The sequence below is a fragment of the Rhinolophus sinicus genome, linkage group LG01, assembly GCF_036562045.2.
Source record: "Rhinolophus sinicus isolate RSC01 linkage group LG01, ASM3656204v1, whole genome shotgun sequence".
Lineage (NCBI taxonomy): Eukaryota > Metazoa > Chordata > Mammalia > Chiroptera > Rhinolophidae > Rhinolophus > Rhinolophus sinicus.
The window spans coordinates 69,575,104-69,592,404 of NC_133751.1; the positions used below are offsets into that span (position 1 = coordinate 69,575,104).

General features: G+C 34.3%; 1 protein-coding gene across 1 annotated transcript in view; it reads left to right on the plus strand.

The window, feature by feature from the left end:
* Nucleotides 1-17,301, plus strand: part of SLC9C1 (solute carrier family 9 member C1) — a 99,637-nt gene that overhangs the window by 7,181 nt on the left and 75,155 nt on the right. Inside the window, exons 4-8 of the mRNA XM_074314135.1 lie at nucleotides 1,139-1,267; nucleotides 3,975-4,140; nucleotides 6,898-7,023; nucleotides 10,907-11,068; nucleotides 14,793-14,892. Coding sequence (XP_074170236.1) covers nucleotides 1,139-1,267; nucleotides 3,975-4,140; nucleotides 6,898-7,023; nucleotides 10,907-11,068; nucleotides 14,793-14,892 — 683 coding nt within the window. The remainder of the gene's footprint in view (nucleotides 1-1,138; nucleotides 1,268-3,974; nucleotides 4,141-6,897; nucleotides 7,024-10,906; nucleotides 11,069-14,792; nucleotides 14,893-17,301) is intronic.

Below are 17,301 nucleotides of genomic sequence, written 5' to 3' on the forward strand. Positions count from 1 at the left end.
CTCTATTAGTCAACAGTTCTTTAAGCAATAAACCATATGTCAAAAACTGTGAAGGGTCTACAATTTTACTCAATTTGAAAGCAAATAAGTTAGCCTGCCACAGTTTTATAGTCCTGGGAAAAGGCATGGGACTCCTGGGCCAGCTAAAAAGGACTTTATCACTCATCACAATAGTAGAATCCAGAGTATCAGCATTTTCTTGTGCTTGTTCCATGAGTCCCAATTCCCCCAGAAAGAAGCTAAAAGGGCAGGTGAAACCTGCATACACGATGTGTTGGTTTATTAGAGAAGAAACCTGAGCTTAGAGAACTTGAATATTTCATGATGGGCAGTTAGCTAATCTGCCCTCTTGCCCAGAGGGAGACATTATCTTCATTATAATGGACAGTACAGTAAACCTGCCCCGGTTTCTGGAGAGAGACACTCTCTCTGTCTTCCAAAGCTGTTAGTCATTCAAACATTCTTGAAAAGATAGTCTGGTAGAAAAGCAATCAGTGCCTCCACTCTTAAGACATGGAGAAACATAAGAGACCATGGAGAATCAGCTCTCAAATGCGAAGATATCACCTAACACAGTGGATACGCAGTATTTCCTTAATGAATGGATGTTGAATGGATGCCCATAATAAGATTTACAAATATCAACTAAGTATTTTATGATAAAAACCATTAATTAGTTATTTCACAAACTGCATTAACTTCTCTGTCTCTATCCCTGCTATTTTTCCACAAACATCTTCTATGTAAGACATGGCTAATTATTTGTAGTTTCTAGAATTTGATGTGATTGTTTACTCCTCTGTGGATTTTGTGCATGATAATCCATCTACCTGAAATCTCTTTCTCCCTCTCGTGTGCCTGAAAATTTCCCACATATTCTCTAGTACTCATGTAAACGTTACTTCCTATACTTGTTCTTTAAAAGAATAAAGTGGGTGTAGAGATGTACATTACCTTTCTGCTGTAATTGGTAATAATCTGATGGAAAACTACAAAAATTCAACAGTTTAGACGTTAGCACTTATTAAAATTATAACGTATCTTTTTCTCTTTTGCTAGAATTAGGAATGTCTGGAGTGTATTCTATGGTAATAGAAGGATGGATAAATGAGAAAATGACATATTTTTATATTATTAGGTCCAAAGATATGCAGATGCTATACAATGGATGGATCCAGTTCTTTTTTCTGATTTGTTTACACCAGTAATTTTCTTTAATGTTGCATTTGACATGGATCTTTACATGCTCCACAAGTTATTTTGGCAGGTAAAAACTATTCTTTTTTAATATCATTCACTCATGAACTACTACATTTTACCTATGTTCGGATTTTTAAACATTTTGCTCCAAATTAGAAAACAAAGAAGACGGGAAAAGTATGAGGTGTGGAGGAAGTAAATTCAGCTTTACATTTTAGTGAATAAACCATTTCTTGGCAATTGTCTAGAATATAGAAGACTCAGGGGAAAAAAATTAGAGGAAATATGTCATTTTGAAAATCTGAGTGGCAGAACTTAATGCCAGTTATAATTTTAATTCTGATATGTTATAAGAGAGCTATTCTGAAATATATTAATTTCCACTAAAAGGAAATTATTGATGAAAGTCATGTTTTTAATACCTGCCTTCTCAAACTCCCTAACCCACATGCAGAAGAAAAAAACACAGGAGAATATTTCCAGACACAATTATAAAGCTAATTTACAAATTATTAGGCTTTTTTTTTTCTAATCACGTGAGATTTGGACCTCATTAAGAATATGCCTTGAGGGAAAATACTTCAGATCTTAAGCAGAGGTGCATTTCTTTCAAAGTGATAAAAATAGTTTTGTAAATATAACACCACTACCTAAACTGCATTAGAAGCAAAACTATTAGAACAATTTACACTTTAAATAGAGTCCAGATAAATGGAGTTAAGACAAATGACAAGAGATGAAGAATAGAGATATAGTTTGGGCTTGTTCTCTGCCAAGCCGTCTCCTGTGTGTCTGTTCAACTCCAGGGCTCAGGTGAGGCAGAGTGAGGTAAAGGGCCCTGCTGTGCCTGTTGGTTGGTACCATTAGTATTGGCTGTAGGCAATCGGTATCACTGCGACACATATATCTCATCATCTAGGAGGTTATTTCAGGCTTCTTCACGTGGCAGGTGCAGAGTCTCAGACATCAGCAAGAGAAGGCAAGCTCACATGTGCCAGTGCTTTTTAAGTCTCTACTTGCATCTTATTTGCTCTTGTTCCTTTTAGCTAAAGTGAATCACGTGACTAACCCAAAGTCAGTGTTGGAGATAACTACTCAATGGTGTGGATTCAGAAGCAGAATTACTGCAGCCACTTTTGCAAACAATATACCATGTGATTTATTGAGGTATCAACAGCAGCTATGTGGTGGAAGAATCAGGATTTGGGCCTCCTGATCCTCAATCCTCGTGTCTTGGAGCCTAGTTTTAATTTGTTCCTTCAAACAGGAGTTGTAATACAACAATCCTGACCACCAAAACCGTAAAATGAGAACTCAACCACCCTAGAAATAACTTACCTACAGGGCCTTGATTTTCTTTCACCATCCTGATGCTGTTGTCAAGCTTTATTCACCAAAGACACACTCTCAGTAGCTCCATATAAATACTCTGTCATTGTTCTGCTACTTCTGAGACTGGGTTAGAGATGTATGATCAAGTGCCTTTACCAAAATCACTTAGAACTAGCATCTGCACCAGGCTTCCTGTGCTCATTCCCCAGTTCATTCTGCAGGAGTGTCTCTGTACAAGTGAAAAGAGCTAAACAATCAGAAGGAAGATGATTTTAATATTTTAGTTCTTCTATATTCTTTTTTTAAACTGCATCACACTTATGCCTCTCCTGTGCCTACAGCATTGTATGCCTGACTCCATAGTAGGCAGGTGAATAAATGTATAATAATGAGGGAATGAGAACCTCTGCTTTTTCATTAAGAAAATGTATGACTTTCCTGATAGGTAGTAGCAAAAACTGAGACAGGAACCTGGGGGTATCATTTGATTCTACTTCTCTGGAGAATTGTTTTAAATGGGAGTGATTGGTACACTACTGGCAGCAGTGTTTGTTGGTAAAACATTTTGGAGGGCAGTTTAGTAATCTTTATGGAAGACACAAACTGATGTGTCTATGTTGTCTCAAATGGTAAGATTGCCTCCTATTTTAAGGCTGAATAATATTCCAGTGTGTGTGTGTGTGTGTGTGTGTGTGTGTGTGTGTGTGTCTCACATTTCGTTATCCATTCACCCACTGATGGACACTTAAGGTTGCTTCCATATCTTGGCTGCTGTTAATAATACTGCAGTGAATATGAGTGTGCCGTTCTGAATTCTTGTAGGTAACTTCAGGCACAATCATCACATTTTCCCAAGTCCAGTTTGGAATAAAGTCCTGCTAAATGGCCACCACAGGTAGAATAAGAGAAAGTAGAAGGCAATGGTGGGATGGCAAGGGTTTCAGTCCTAAAATAACAGAATTTCCCTTCCCACGTTTTTTTATAATCCTCTGCTGTTTCTTTACATTATTTCCGTTACCATATTTTCTCTTTTTTTGTCACTTATTTTTATTTTTTGTCACTTAGTTTAAAACTTGTGTTCTTTTTTCTATGTTAATAGGCGATGTTTCAGTTTTTATGCACAGTTAAATGTGTATATGTGTGAGTATATGACATGTATGAATGTACCTTCACACATACATATCTATAGTCAGTGGTTTTATCAAGAAAATGAAAAGTTCGTTTTTAATTATAATATGGTACTTCTTAGGTCCTAAGAATCTCATTGCAATATTTGCCGTTTATTTCCAGAACTGTAAGCACATAGATGATAAATAAGATAACTTCAAATTTCCCTTGACAGATTGAGTGTGATTGTACATCTTCAATAATCTTGACTATCTGCTTTTAAAAATGGAATACTGAAGCAATCTGATTTTTCTATCTGTGAAATTTCTTTGCAGATAATTCTAATTACAATTCCTGGCTTTTTAATGAATTATACCTTAATTCTTTGGTATCTGGCATCTGTGAATAAATTAAATTTGAAAAACACCCCATGGTTATTATTTTCGGCTATCCTTGTGTGTTCAGATCCCATACTGACTTCCAATTCTATAAGAAACCTTGGTAGGTATATTTTTCTGATTTCCTATATTTAAAACATCCTATTCTGTATTTAACTTGTCTAATTTTAAGATTTTTTGTTCACTGTATCTTTTCACAATATGAAGTGAGGTACTGGGGCGTTGGGGATTGAGCACAAAAATTTGGGTGGTGATGCTTAAAACAGAATGAAATGGCAGTGATGGGCTTACTATATATATTTTAAAATCTTACAACCAATTGTGGAATAGAGTAGGGCATTATTTGGAATCCTTGACTTTATACATGGTTCTACATTGAACCAACAGGACAGTTCTTTATATGCAATGTATACTGCATATACATTGTGGTGACATTTCTATTGTCCAACACCTCTTTTCCTTTGAAAACACTGTCACTAAAATAACGCCATTTGTAAAAAAAATTTGATTTACCTTTGAAGTCATTGTCACCATTCACACTAAAAGCCTGAAGAGTACAAAACAATAAAATTACTAATCATGAGTGTTTTCAGTGTGTACTATTTTAGGAGAAAGAAATATATTAATATATTTAAAAGTAAAATACCAAGTTAACGTAACCCACTGCAAATCCAGGGGCCTCATTCAAGAAAAACAATAACCTAATTTATTTTCCTCCAGTCACTTTTTAATAATGAGAACTAGAACATTTGTTTTAAAACAGAATTTAATATGCCACACACATGTATGTGTGCATGCACACACACACACTTTCATTTTATGGCCACTTAAAGGGAAAGGAACTATCTGAGGCAAACAGAATAAAGTAGGGGAGACACATCAAGTACGTCTATGTGAATAAAGGAAAGCCAAGTCTTCAAAACAAGGAGATTAAGATTGTGAGGTAAGACTTTAGGAGAAGAAAGTGTCAGCATCTATCATGTAACATCGCCTCTAGGGACTTTGTCAGTGCCAGCCCCTTTTCTACTCAAAAGATTTGGGAGAGTCTTATGATACCTGAGAGCATTCTATGCTTCTCTTAACTTTTTAGTTGGCTAATCTAGTTAATATTCAACTGATTCCCTGGCCTGCCATTGTTGAATTTAAATAACTTTTTTGGATTAATTTGCAAGGTTATTCTTGGAAATTTTGGCCCTTTTGCCATTACTTGTAGAACTTGGATTTTCTTCTCACTCTGTATCTTTTAAAAAATACTTTCGTCTTGGAAATATTTCTGCCTGAGTTTTAAAAGCAAGATTTTTATAGTTTAAAGTTTTATTCTCAAAAAAAAAAAAAGGAGGAGGATAAAAAGGAGTAGGAGGAGGAAAAGAAGGGGAAGAAAGGGGAGGAGGGGGAGGAGGCGGAGGGGGAGAAGATGGAGAAGGAGAAGGAGAAGAGAAAGAACCCTCCCAGGCCTATGAATAGAGTGTATGAGTACATTCACATTGTCTTTGAGCTCTTTATGGGCTGTTGACTCCTCTTATGTCCCCATTGCTATTATTTATTTCCAAATGTTCACATTTTGTTATAATTCCATTTTCTAAAGTGGAATAATTATACAACCATATCAGGTTTTTCTGAGTAAGGAAAAAACTCCAAAACACAGTGGCTTAAAACAACAATTAGGTATTATTTCTCATGAGTCTGGCGGTTTTGATGATATGGGCTATACTCTGCTGATGTTGACTGGCTAATGAATGTACAGTCAGCTGGAGGGTCATCTGGAGGCTACATGATCTAGGATGGCCTCAACTAGGAGAAACCACCTTTCTTCCACATATTTCTCACATTCATCCAGTAGGATAACCAAGGAATGTTGCCATGATGGCCGCAGCAGTCAAAGGGAGAGGAAGCAGAAATCTTTTTCAAGGCTCTGCGTGCAACAAGTTTTTTTAACAAAACAGACTGGATCTCTGATGAAAGAAACTGCAAAGTCTTGCAGCAAAGGGCATATATACAGTGACAGGTGAAGAATCGGACCATCAAGGCAATTGAGCTTCCACAAAAACAGACTGCCTTGGCTTTTCTTCTCTTCCAACAGCATATTTACTGTAGTAGGTTGTGATCACAGCTATCGCATGATTAGTTCACAAGAAGGGCTTTTACCATGTAATAACATTTGCTTTCTATGGGAATTTAGAAAATCATTAAAGATGCTGAAAGTTATAGTTTGCCAGTACAAGAACATTTAAGAGCAGAGAAAAATGATAAATAATGGATATCTAAATTTAGAATATCATCATAAATAGAAGAAAATTAGGATGGAAGTAGATAATATCAGGGTGCTCTCCATTCATGGACCTTGATTTCTAAAACCATTGAAAGGGATGTATGGGAAAATCAATTTATATTATAGTGAGATTATCTGGAAAATTGCCTTCATCTTTTGCTTAGGTAGTGTCATGAAGCCTTGGTTTATGAATTTCCTTTATTTTTCCATCATGTTTTTGATTTTGCCTTAAATACATGCTGTGTGTATTTATATAGGCCAAATCACTGAATTTTAAAAAATAATGAATTTTATGTTTTCATCTGTACTTTGAAACAAGAATGAGAACTCAAGTTGATTATCTCAATTACACAAACCATAATCAAGAATTAATTTGGTACCCAGCTATGATGGTCTAGGCTTAACTTACAGTTGACGTATAATTAAATTTCCTTGAAGGGAGTTTTCAAAAATGACTAAAGTTTATTTAAGTACGTAAAGATAGTATGTGATATAAATCCATAGCTAAGAATATTCTTCTACTTGCCAATAAAATTTTAATATTTAATACTAATGAAGATTTTCCCACATTAAATATTTTCCCTTCCATAGGTCTTTCTAGAGACCTCATCAATTTAATTAATGGAGAAAGTCTGATGACCGCTATAATATCTTTTATTTTGTTTGATAGTATTGTGGATATTAACACCAGCCTGAAAAGTGTGAACACTTCCTTAGGTAAGGACCTATGTTTTTTTCCTTAATTTCTTAAAATCAGCATGTTATATTTTCTGAAAGCTGGCATGGATTTTGTAATATCTTACCATAAGTTATGCTTGTACAAGCATAATCGTGAGTATTACGTCGTATAGTGATTTACCTTTTATAAAGCACTACAAAAAGTACTACATGTATTTACAAAACACATCTTTTATTTAATATTAGTTGTGGTTTTGTTGTGAGGCTGGGCTGGGACTTTTCATGCGGATGCTTATAAGGGCAGCATTCCACAGACCTAGGCTGAACCAGAAAACTTGACAAGCCCATGAGCTCATTTATCACATTTGGATAGCCCTGAACTATAAGTATCTTTTTCGCTCTATTTGTGTGTGTGTGTGTGTGTGTGTGTGTGTGTGTGTGTGTGTGTGTAAAATAAATGATATATGCACATTGTAATGAATGATTATAAAGTATACAGATGTGTAATTATCATTCAAGACAAGGAATACAGCGTTACCAGTAACCCCAGAAACATCTTATGTGCTTCTCCCTCATTAAAACCCACACCTTCTCAGAGTATAGTCTCTGCGTTGGGAGAGGGGGAGTCCACAGCACTCTTTAAGTGTGTCCATAAAGTCAAATATTTTCATAATAATACTAAGAAGTTATTTACCTCTTTAGTGTGTTGCCATTTACACTGATTTTGGAAAAGCAATGATTACAGTCTTCTGGAGATAATTGCTGATCTATATTATTCCACTCAATGGATATCTTCTGTATTCTAAGGTCTTCTGCAGCATTATCTCATTCCACCTCCCTATCCCTTGAAAAAAGAATGTTTCGGAGGTGCTTCCAGAACAGGTTGTAGTACGTCAAGGGGTCTGTATGATGCCAAGTAATCTATGATGTTGAAATGGGATCCCTCTACTACACCCCTGCCAAGCAATGAAGCATAACCCAGATTACCTTACCAACCACTCAAGAAGAAGTTTTAGCCATCATTGTTTTCCCTGTCCCTGGAGTGTGCTTCCTTTTGGGCAGCCAGGGACTCCGTTTACCTCTATTCTGACCCATTGTAATTTACATATTCATAATCAATGCCTAAAACTCAGAATTGAAGACTATTATGTCCCAAGAAGATCCATTCAGGGGACCATCATCCCTCTCTTGTCTTCCTCAAGAGAGTTGGTCCAGATAGTGGACAATTACCCTACTTGGGCAAAGAAGTACTTGCCTTTAGCCTTGTTCTGTATCCAATTAGTTTTCCCAGGCCATGGCAGCTTGGAACATCTGTGATGAACCTGGAACCCTAGTTTAGCACAGGAAGGTCATCCTCTTTAAATGCTTCATATATGGCAAGTGTATGAGAAAGCCAAACCACCACACATATACAACCTCTTCCAAAATCTAGAGTACAAAGGGAGGTGACACAATATAGTAATTGGGAGCTTTCACCATGAAATTTCCTGCAGATAAGGCTTTCCTGAAGATGACTAAGGTGATCAACAAAGAGATATCTATATTCAGAAGCATCTTAAAAACTCAAGGACTACCCTTGGGGGAAACTGAAAAATGCAAAGTAGTATGGTCTTACATACTGGTCAAAAGGATCTCTGCCCATCCTCTAAACCTGGCCCAGTATTCTACCAGGCCCCATTTAAGATAGTAAATATTGACCACAGAATTTCAGGGAACCTTATCTGAGATGACATCTACAGTCTAATCAGGAGAACTTTCTTAATTTTTTTTTTTTTTTTACTACTTTATAATTTTTTTTTATTATTATTAAATTTATTGGGGTGACAATTGTTAGTAAAATTACATAGATTTCAGGTGTACAATTTTGTATTACATCATCTATAAATCCCATTGTGTGTTCATCACCCAGAGTCAGTTCTCCTTCCATCACCATATATTCGATCCCCCTTACCCTCATCTCCCAAGGAGAACATTCTTGATAATCACTAGGAAAAAAAGAAGGGAAAAATAAAAGTGAAAAATAAAAAAAGAAAGGGACTGATGTGGAAGTTCATAAATTCATTAATCCAATGGTTATTTATTGATATATACTATGCAGTAGTTCCTATCCTAGGCCCTGGTAATTCAGCCATGAGCACACTAGTCCTTACTTTCATAGAGCTTGCCTTATAATTTTGATAATAACTAATGGAACAGAATTTTGTGTTTGTTTAAGTCTCAGAGGAGTAAAACTTATAAGCATTCACCCTATTAAAATAATAATAGTAGTAACTGCAATAATAAAAGCTCTTCTGTAGGAAGAAGATAATAGTGAATTTATTTCCTTACCCTTTAGGACTTTCTTCTAATTTTTAATAGCTTTGAAAGAAAAATTTCCCTTAAGAAAGAAAGAAAGAAAGAAACTTGATAAGATTAACTCTGATACTTTATTTATAAGTCATTGATATCAATTGACACAATTGTGAATCAATAATTTTCATAGTAATCATTATTTTTATAACATATAATTATTTAAAGTTACTTTATCTTTGAAATCTTATAAGAGAGAAAAACTAAGAACAATTATTACATTCGGAGTTCTTACCTTTTCCAAACATTTTAAACGAGAAAGCAGCTTCCAAACTGGGTCTTCTAACTCCAGTTCCCTGCACCCTTCTAAAACCATAGTTGGCCTCTGTTCTTTGTAATAGGAGGTGCTGGAGTCCCCATATTATCACCGTGGCCTAGGACAGATGTGGTTTAGAGGGCTATTCATGAAACGCTCCTCCCATGTTCACACTATCCCGACAGATGTTAAATATTTCCACTTGGCAAATATAGAAACCATGGCTCCTTTTTAGCCATGGGAATGAGACTAGGTAAGAAGGAATCTAAATCACCTCAGTACTCCTAATAGCGCCCTCCCACCAGTGGACACTTATGGACAAAAATTCATACAAGGATGTTTTTCTCCCTTCATTTTACCAGTTCAGAGCATAGTTCTAAGATTTGCCTCCAAATTTAGCCTTGTTCTTTTTGTCATGGTTACTGTTTTCTACTGGTCATTCTTTGTTTTGGTTTTGTTCTTGCTCTCCACCTACTGGAATTGGAGTTGACCCTTCAGGCTTTCCTCGCCCCAGGACCCACTCTTATCTATCATTCAAACTCTGCTCCTCAATTCCTCACTCTGTAAATGTGGGGAGGACTTCCTCACCCACTAACATACCTGATTCCAGCAAAAGAGCAGCATATCCAGGACTTAGACTTCCTATTTTCCTGGGAAGGGCATCATAATGACTGTAGAAAGAAATTTGACAAAATATAACAATATTAATAAAGAAGCAACTATCCTTTAGTGCATAATTCCACTTCTGGGGCCTAAGGAAGTAATCAAAGAAGTACAAAAAAATTATGTAGAGAAATATACACTGCAATGTTATTTATCAGGGGAAAAACTGGAAAGAATGAAATGCCCAACAGTAAGGAACCAGTTGTTTTGACAGGCTAGGACAATACAGGAGATTCACTCAGTTGTGCTCCCTTTTCTATATTTCCAGAGGTGCTCCTTTTCTCTACATTTCCTTTGTGTGCTACATTAGATATAGACTATAAACACCATGAGTTTAGAGACTTACTGTTTCTTATCCATTACTGTATCTCCAAAATTTATTACACTGTTTGGCACTGAATAAATACATACTCCTTAATGGGGACTGAAAAAAGCTCTTAAACTAAACGTAATTTTACAAATTTAAGTGTGGTTTTCAATATTTGAAAAGAAACTTTTTCAGTTTAGGAACAAGAAAACACCCTACATCTATCCTAAAGGCAATGAATGCGTTAATTTTAAAGATAATGACAAAAAGAAAAGTTGACTCAGAACATCACTTAAAATGAACAGTAAGTTCTATTAACTATTTCTGTTTACTCTTCTTTCTTGCAGCCCGTAAAATCATGGATGAAATATGGTCATATTATCTAGCGAGTTTCTTATTTGGAATGCTATGTTCAAAACTGATTCAATTGTGGATGTCTGCTGTTTTTGGTGATAACGTCAATCACATAAGTCTCAGCTTTTCAGTTCTGTACCTCATCTTTTTTATTTGTAAGTGAGGGGCCGATGCCTAAAATTAAGTGACATAGAGAAATTCAAAATAAAGATATCAAAGACAAAAATTCAAAATAAACATACCAGGCAAAAGTTGGTTAAAAAAAATTCAACTGATCTAGAAGGAATATTTTTGTTAAAATAATATATCAAAAGAGATAAAAAACATTAGTACCTATACAACAGAAAACAATATGCCAAAATGTGTAAATACCATAATAAAAGACAGAAAAAACTAACAAACTCATAATTACAATGAGATATTTTAGCATGCCTTTCCCAGATAATTTCATAATCAATTCAACACAAAATTATTATAGGTATAAAAAAGATTTCAATAAAAACTTAAATGTGTGATTTATAAGATATATATTTTTTACCTCCAAAACAGAATACATATCCTTTACATATACCTATACACCTGTAGACCATTTACAGAAATAAATTAGACTACAAGAACATTTCAATAAAATTCCAAACATTGCTCAACCGTAATGCAGTTAAATACTAACTACAAAATGATGGTTTTTAGAAAAAATCATTCTAACTGCCTGAAATTTAATATATATTTTCTTGGTAGCTCTAAGATCAAAAAGGAAATAAAAATGCAAGTTACAGATATAGTATGACTAAATATTAGAAAATCTATCAATGTTACTAATCCATTTACCTCCGCTCCCTCCTCACAGAAATACGGCAGGTATTGATATTTAGCCATATCACTATTTCCTGATACAGCCTGAGAATCACATTCAACCCAGCTATTCAGACAGCTCTACAAGTGATTTGGAGTTGCCATGTGTGATAATACCTAGTTACCAACTTATACTATGTCTTTCAATTACTTTAAGTAATAAGACAATGTTATTTATTCTTATAACCATGATTGAAAGTAGTTCTGGAAGCTCTAGCTAATGCAATAAGGAAAAAAAAGTGTACACATAATTTGAAAGAGAAAATGGTTATTATATTAATCACAACATTTTAGATTATATAAAAATCTAAGAGAATTAAGAAATTAAACCAGCAAGGCTCTTTAACAGATTGATATAAGGTTAATATATTAAAAAATCAGTAGCGTTCTTATAAGCCAGCCATAACTACTTAGGAAATATCATGAAAATTTGATTCTCTTTACATTGGCAAAAATTTATAAAATATCAAGGAATAAAATTAACAAGAAGTTTGGACCTAAACAGAAAAACTACAAAAGTTTACTGAATAAGATAAAATTTGAATAAATTGAAACAGAGAAATACTTCTCTTTGGAAGTGCTAGAGTAACAGGGTTCCTTATTTTCATGTCTGAGGAAAGAAAGGCAGAACATAGGATAGTGAGGTTTCCTAGCTAATCAGTGAATTAAAGCCAATTAGAATCTAGTGAGGTTACAGGATCAAATGAATGAATTAATAGACAGTCAAAAAATGATCAGTCAGTACCAGTATATTCTTCCTGTACTACTTTATATGTACCTACATTCCTACAAAAATACATCCCAGCAAATGTAACTTCCGCTAACATCATTTAGTAAGTGAGCATTACCTCAATATCAAGGGTTGTATCCAAGGGAATAATTTTAAACTTTGAGTTAAGATGCCTCAATAAACATTTTAGAAAGAAAACTTCTAGGACAGAAATTCATAAAAACAAGATACAGAGTAAATATAAATCTAAAAGGACTTTCACTCTCTCCTGGCATAATGTTTATATTGTTAGTATCTTCAAGGTAGTCATCATAAATATTTTGCAAATTTTGCCATTACCTAACAAGTTACAACTACTAGGTCAGGACTTGATCTTAAAGTACCTATGTCCACCATTCCCTCTTCTTTCATGATTTAAAAATGACTAAAGTGTTAGTTTCTGGCTTAGGTACAATTTCTGGCCAGGACTAAAAGAATATAAAACTTTATATTTACAGATGTAATTTTCCATCTCCAAAAGGAAAGACTCAATAGTATAATAATGATACTAATTTCATCAAATTAAAATATATCATAATCTGACTCAAGCAATGATCAAAATTTGGGGGGGTTTGTAATTTTACAAAACAATTTTTAAAGTTTCTCTGGAAATATTAATTGTGAGAATAGGCAAGACAATTTTTTTAAGAAGTGGAGAACTTTACTAGGTAGGAATTAAACATTTAATAAACCTACAGTGATTAAAACACAACTGTTATAACAAAGGAATACAAAGTAAACCAAAGAACCAGAAGGCACACATATGGCAACTTGATAAATATGATGAAAGCGGCATATCCACAAGGTTCTTTAGTATTAAACCAAACATTTTTATTAACTAGAATGATGTCTGCTAAACATTAAGTTCTTTAAAAAAAAAAAAAAAAGAAGAAGCCCATTACAGAACAGTTTTACTGTATAATCCCATTGTGGTTTTTTTTTTTTTTTTTAATTTATGTGTGACTTTAGTTGTGTTTATGTATATTGGATGTATGCCACTGTAAGTGCTCACTGGGTACTCTACTCTTCTCAAAGATCTTTATCCAATTATATGTAATTCCCAATTCTCTAGCCTATGAAAACCCAAAGATCTTCTTATGATTTCTAAAAGTTTCTGGAGTTTTCTTCTTCATGATCTCTGTTGCCTCCTCTAAGTATAGCACCGTTTCTGCTTCTTAGTAAATTTTATTGAAGCAAGGGACAAGGACAGATCACAGGGAAAGAAAGTTGTGTTACGTAGTTCATGGTTCTGTGAGATCTGATGGCTACCCCTATTTCCTCACTTTTCCATGCATGTTCCCTGCTAGATTATTACCACTGTCTCCAATATATAAATTCATCAAGCATCTTTTAATGCTTGAAGCTGCCCAGCGGGTCTCATCCTCTAGTCTCAATTAGCTTATCAAATTATTTCTTCTAGATGAATATAATACTCTCCCCAATAGAAATTCCAATTAAAATTTTCTTTAAAATCATACCTGAGGTAGTGGCAGTGGAATTACTGGTGTTCTCTTTAAAAAACTATATATATATATATATATATATATATATATATATATATATATATATATATATATATGAACTCTATAATGTACCATATTATTTGAATTTTTCACAGTGATAATATACTACTTTCATAAGGGGGGGGGGGGGCTCCTGCTGGAAGCTAGTTCTCTACTAGAACTACTTTAAAGAATATGTCAAAATTCTTTAGGCTTTTCAGTCCCCCGTAGTAAATGCGCCAAAGCAAAATTAAACTGGGGAAGTACATTCATGTTGTTTTTTTCCTGGCTCAACTCCTTTAGACCTATCACAAAGTCAAACCGTATCTATCTCCTACTATCTCCCAAGAAGAAAGCATATGAAATAGGCTTGTCCGTAGAGAACTTATCAGCTCACTTCGCTTTTCATTCAGCCAGCTCCTCTCTGAAAAATTTAAACCTGTAGAGGGTGCTCTAACCTCACTAAAGCCCATGAAGAGTTTTGTGCGCTCCATATTGCTGTCAACGATCTGAAGCCAAAACAGCGTAAGGATGTCCAACACAGACTTTACTACACAATCGTGTATGGATCTGAGAAGGAAGCAGGATGATAGGTGGTGGTAGTAACTTACGATATTCCTCAGTTGAAACCAAGTGGAGTAGCCTCTCTATAAAGTCACTGTACTATCAAGCTATCTGATATTTTCATTCCTGGTAAAATTTGTTCCACTGTTGATGTTAAAGTAATACTTTGTATTTATTTCTTTTTAAAACTAGGTGAGCTAGTTGGAATGTCTGGAATATTAACCGTGGCTAGTGTGGGACTTTTTTTAAATTCTACAAGTTTTAAACCAGGAGTTGAAGCACTACTTCTGGAGTGAGTGGCTAATACATTTTTTACTTTGTTTCATACATTAGAAGCTATAATATCATAATAATAACTACATCTACATCTATATGGTCAAAGTAAGATGCTGACTTGAAAACTACCCAACTTAAAAACCCTGCTTAAAAACTTTATTGCCTGTGTCTTCGTCTCCTTTAATTTTAGGCAAAATTTGTAACTTCACCTTGAGTTCATGTTGGTTCTATTTTCCCACAAATTCCCTCAAGTTTCTAACTATCTACTCAGTCATTTCCAGCCTAGTGAACTAGCAGTTCAGTATTTCCTTTCAACATCAATCATTTCAGCTTTTCCTAATGATACAAGTGTTCACAATCAGTATTCTCGAGTTCCATGAACTGTGATACCTGAAGGAGTTCTAAAAAAATACATAACTGCAACCTAAACATGTCTTTCAAAGTCAATCCAAAAGAAAGACACTAATTTACATTCAATGTAAACTGGTTAAAATTACTGCTTTGCATGCAGCTGATGAAAACATGAGCTCAGAGAATGAAGAGTTTTCCTGGGCTCTGGAGAACTTGAATAAGCACACCATCACAGATCCCAAATGAAGGCTCTACAAAGGGCACTCATGTGAATAACAGATTTATCATATCTTCTAAGTGCTTGCTAGATTTTAGGCTAAAGCTTAACTCTATCACTATGTAAATCAGAACTACTTTAGAATTATTTGTTTACTTGCCTTAGTTCTCTTTTTTCCCAGTTAAATGATAAGCCCCTTGAGTGTTGGTAAATAGATTATTCATCTTTACTTTCTTGATAATGCTTAGCACAGTGCCTCACGCATAGATAAGCCTTGCAATAAATATGTTAGATTAATTAACTATAATTAACTATATTTAATTTTTTTCTGAAAATGCAGATTCTGGAATTGTCTATCATTTGTTGCTTTCCTTATGGTGTTTACTTTCACCGGACTTCTAATTCCTGCACATACATATTTATATATATCATTTTCTGATATATATTATTCAATAAATATATACTTCACACTTACTGTTATAAGGTAAGAATGTCATTTGAATTTTTCTACTTATAGGATACTGAATAAACCCTAAGATATCATTTTAAATAATAGAAATGTTTCACTCCTTAGAATGAAAAATTTTCTCTTAAACCTTCCAAGGAATCATCAGCAAATTAGTGCTTAGTATTTTCTTTTTCAGTTTTTAACTGCATTTCAAAGCAACGCATGCCCTCTGTAAAATTTTTGAAAATTAGAAAGAAGTGGCAACCAACAGCATGGGAGGAGATATTTGCAAACAAGACCTCCGATAAGGGGCTAATATCCAAAATATACAAAGAACTCAACAACAAAAAAACAAGCAATCCAATTAAAAAATGCACAGAGGATCTGAATAGACACTTCTCCCAAGAAGACATGCAAATGGCCAACAGATATATGAAAAAATGCTTAACCTCACTAGCTATTAGGAAAATGCAAATCAAAACCACAAAAAGATACCACCTCACACCTGTCAGAATGGCAAGACAAGTGTTGGAGAGGCTGCGGAGAAAAAGAAACACTTATACACTGTTGGTGGGAATGTAAATTGGTACAACCACTATGTAAAACAATATGGAGGTTCCTCAAAAAATTAAGAATAGAATTACCATATGACCCAACAATCCCTCTCCTAGGTATCTACCCCAAAAATCCCAAAACATTTATCTGTAAAGATATATGTATCCCTATGTTCATTGAGGCTTATTCACAATGTCCAAGACATGGAAACAACTGAAGTGTTCTTCAATAGATGATTGGATAAAGAAGATGTGGTACGTATATTCAATGGAATATTACTTGGCCATAAGAAAAGATGAAATATTACCATTTGCGACAATATGGATGGATCTTGAGATTATTGTGCTAAACGAAATAAATCAGAGAGAAAAAGTCAAGAACCATATGACTTCACTCATTGTGGGATATAAAACTGAAAGCAAAAAACGAACACAATAAATAAACAAAGAAACAAAAACTCATTGACACAACAGTTTAGTGGTTACCAGAGGGTAAAGGAGGAAGGGCATGGTAGAAGAGGGAAAAGGGGGTTAAATATATGGTGAACACACAATGCAATATATAGATGATGTATTATAGAATTGTACACTTGGAACCTATATAATTTTACTAACCAATGTCACCCCTATAAAGTTAATAAAAATTTTGAAAAAGTGATACTAAGAACAAAATCTTTTATAATTTTACTACCTAGAAGCAACCACTATAAACATTTGGTACATTTTCTTCAGTAGTTTTTCTTTTTCTGTGAGCTTTCATAAAGTTAAATACCTATCATCAATAAATTTTTCTTCTTGGTTTGATTGCTTGATATTATATAGCAAGTAATTTTCTACAAATTATAGTTAGAAATA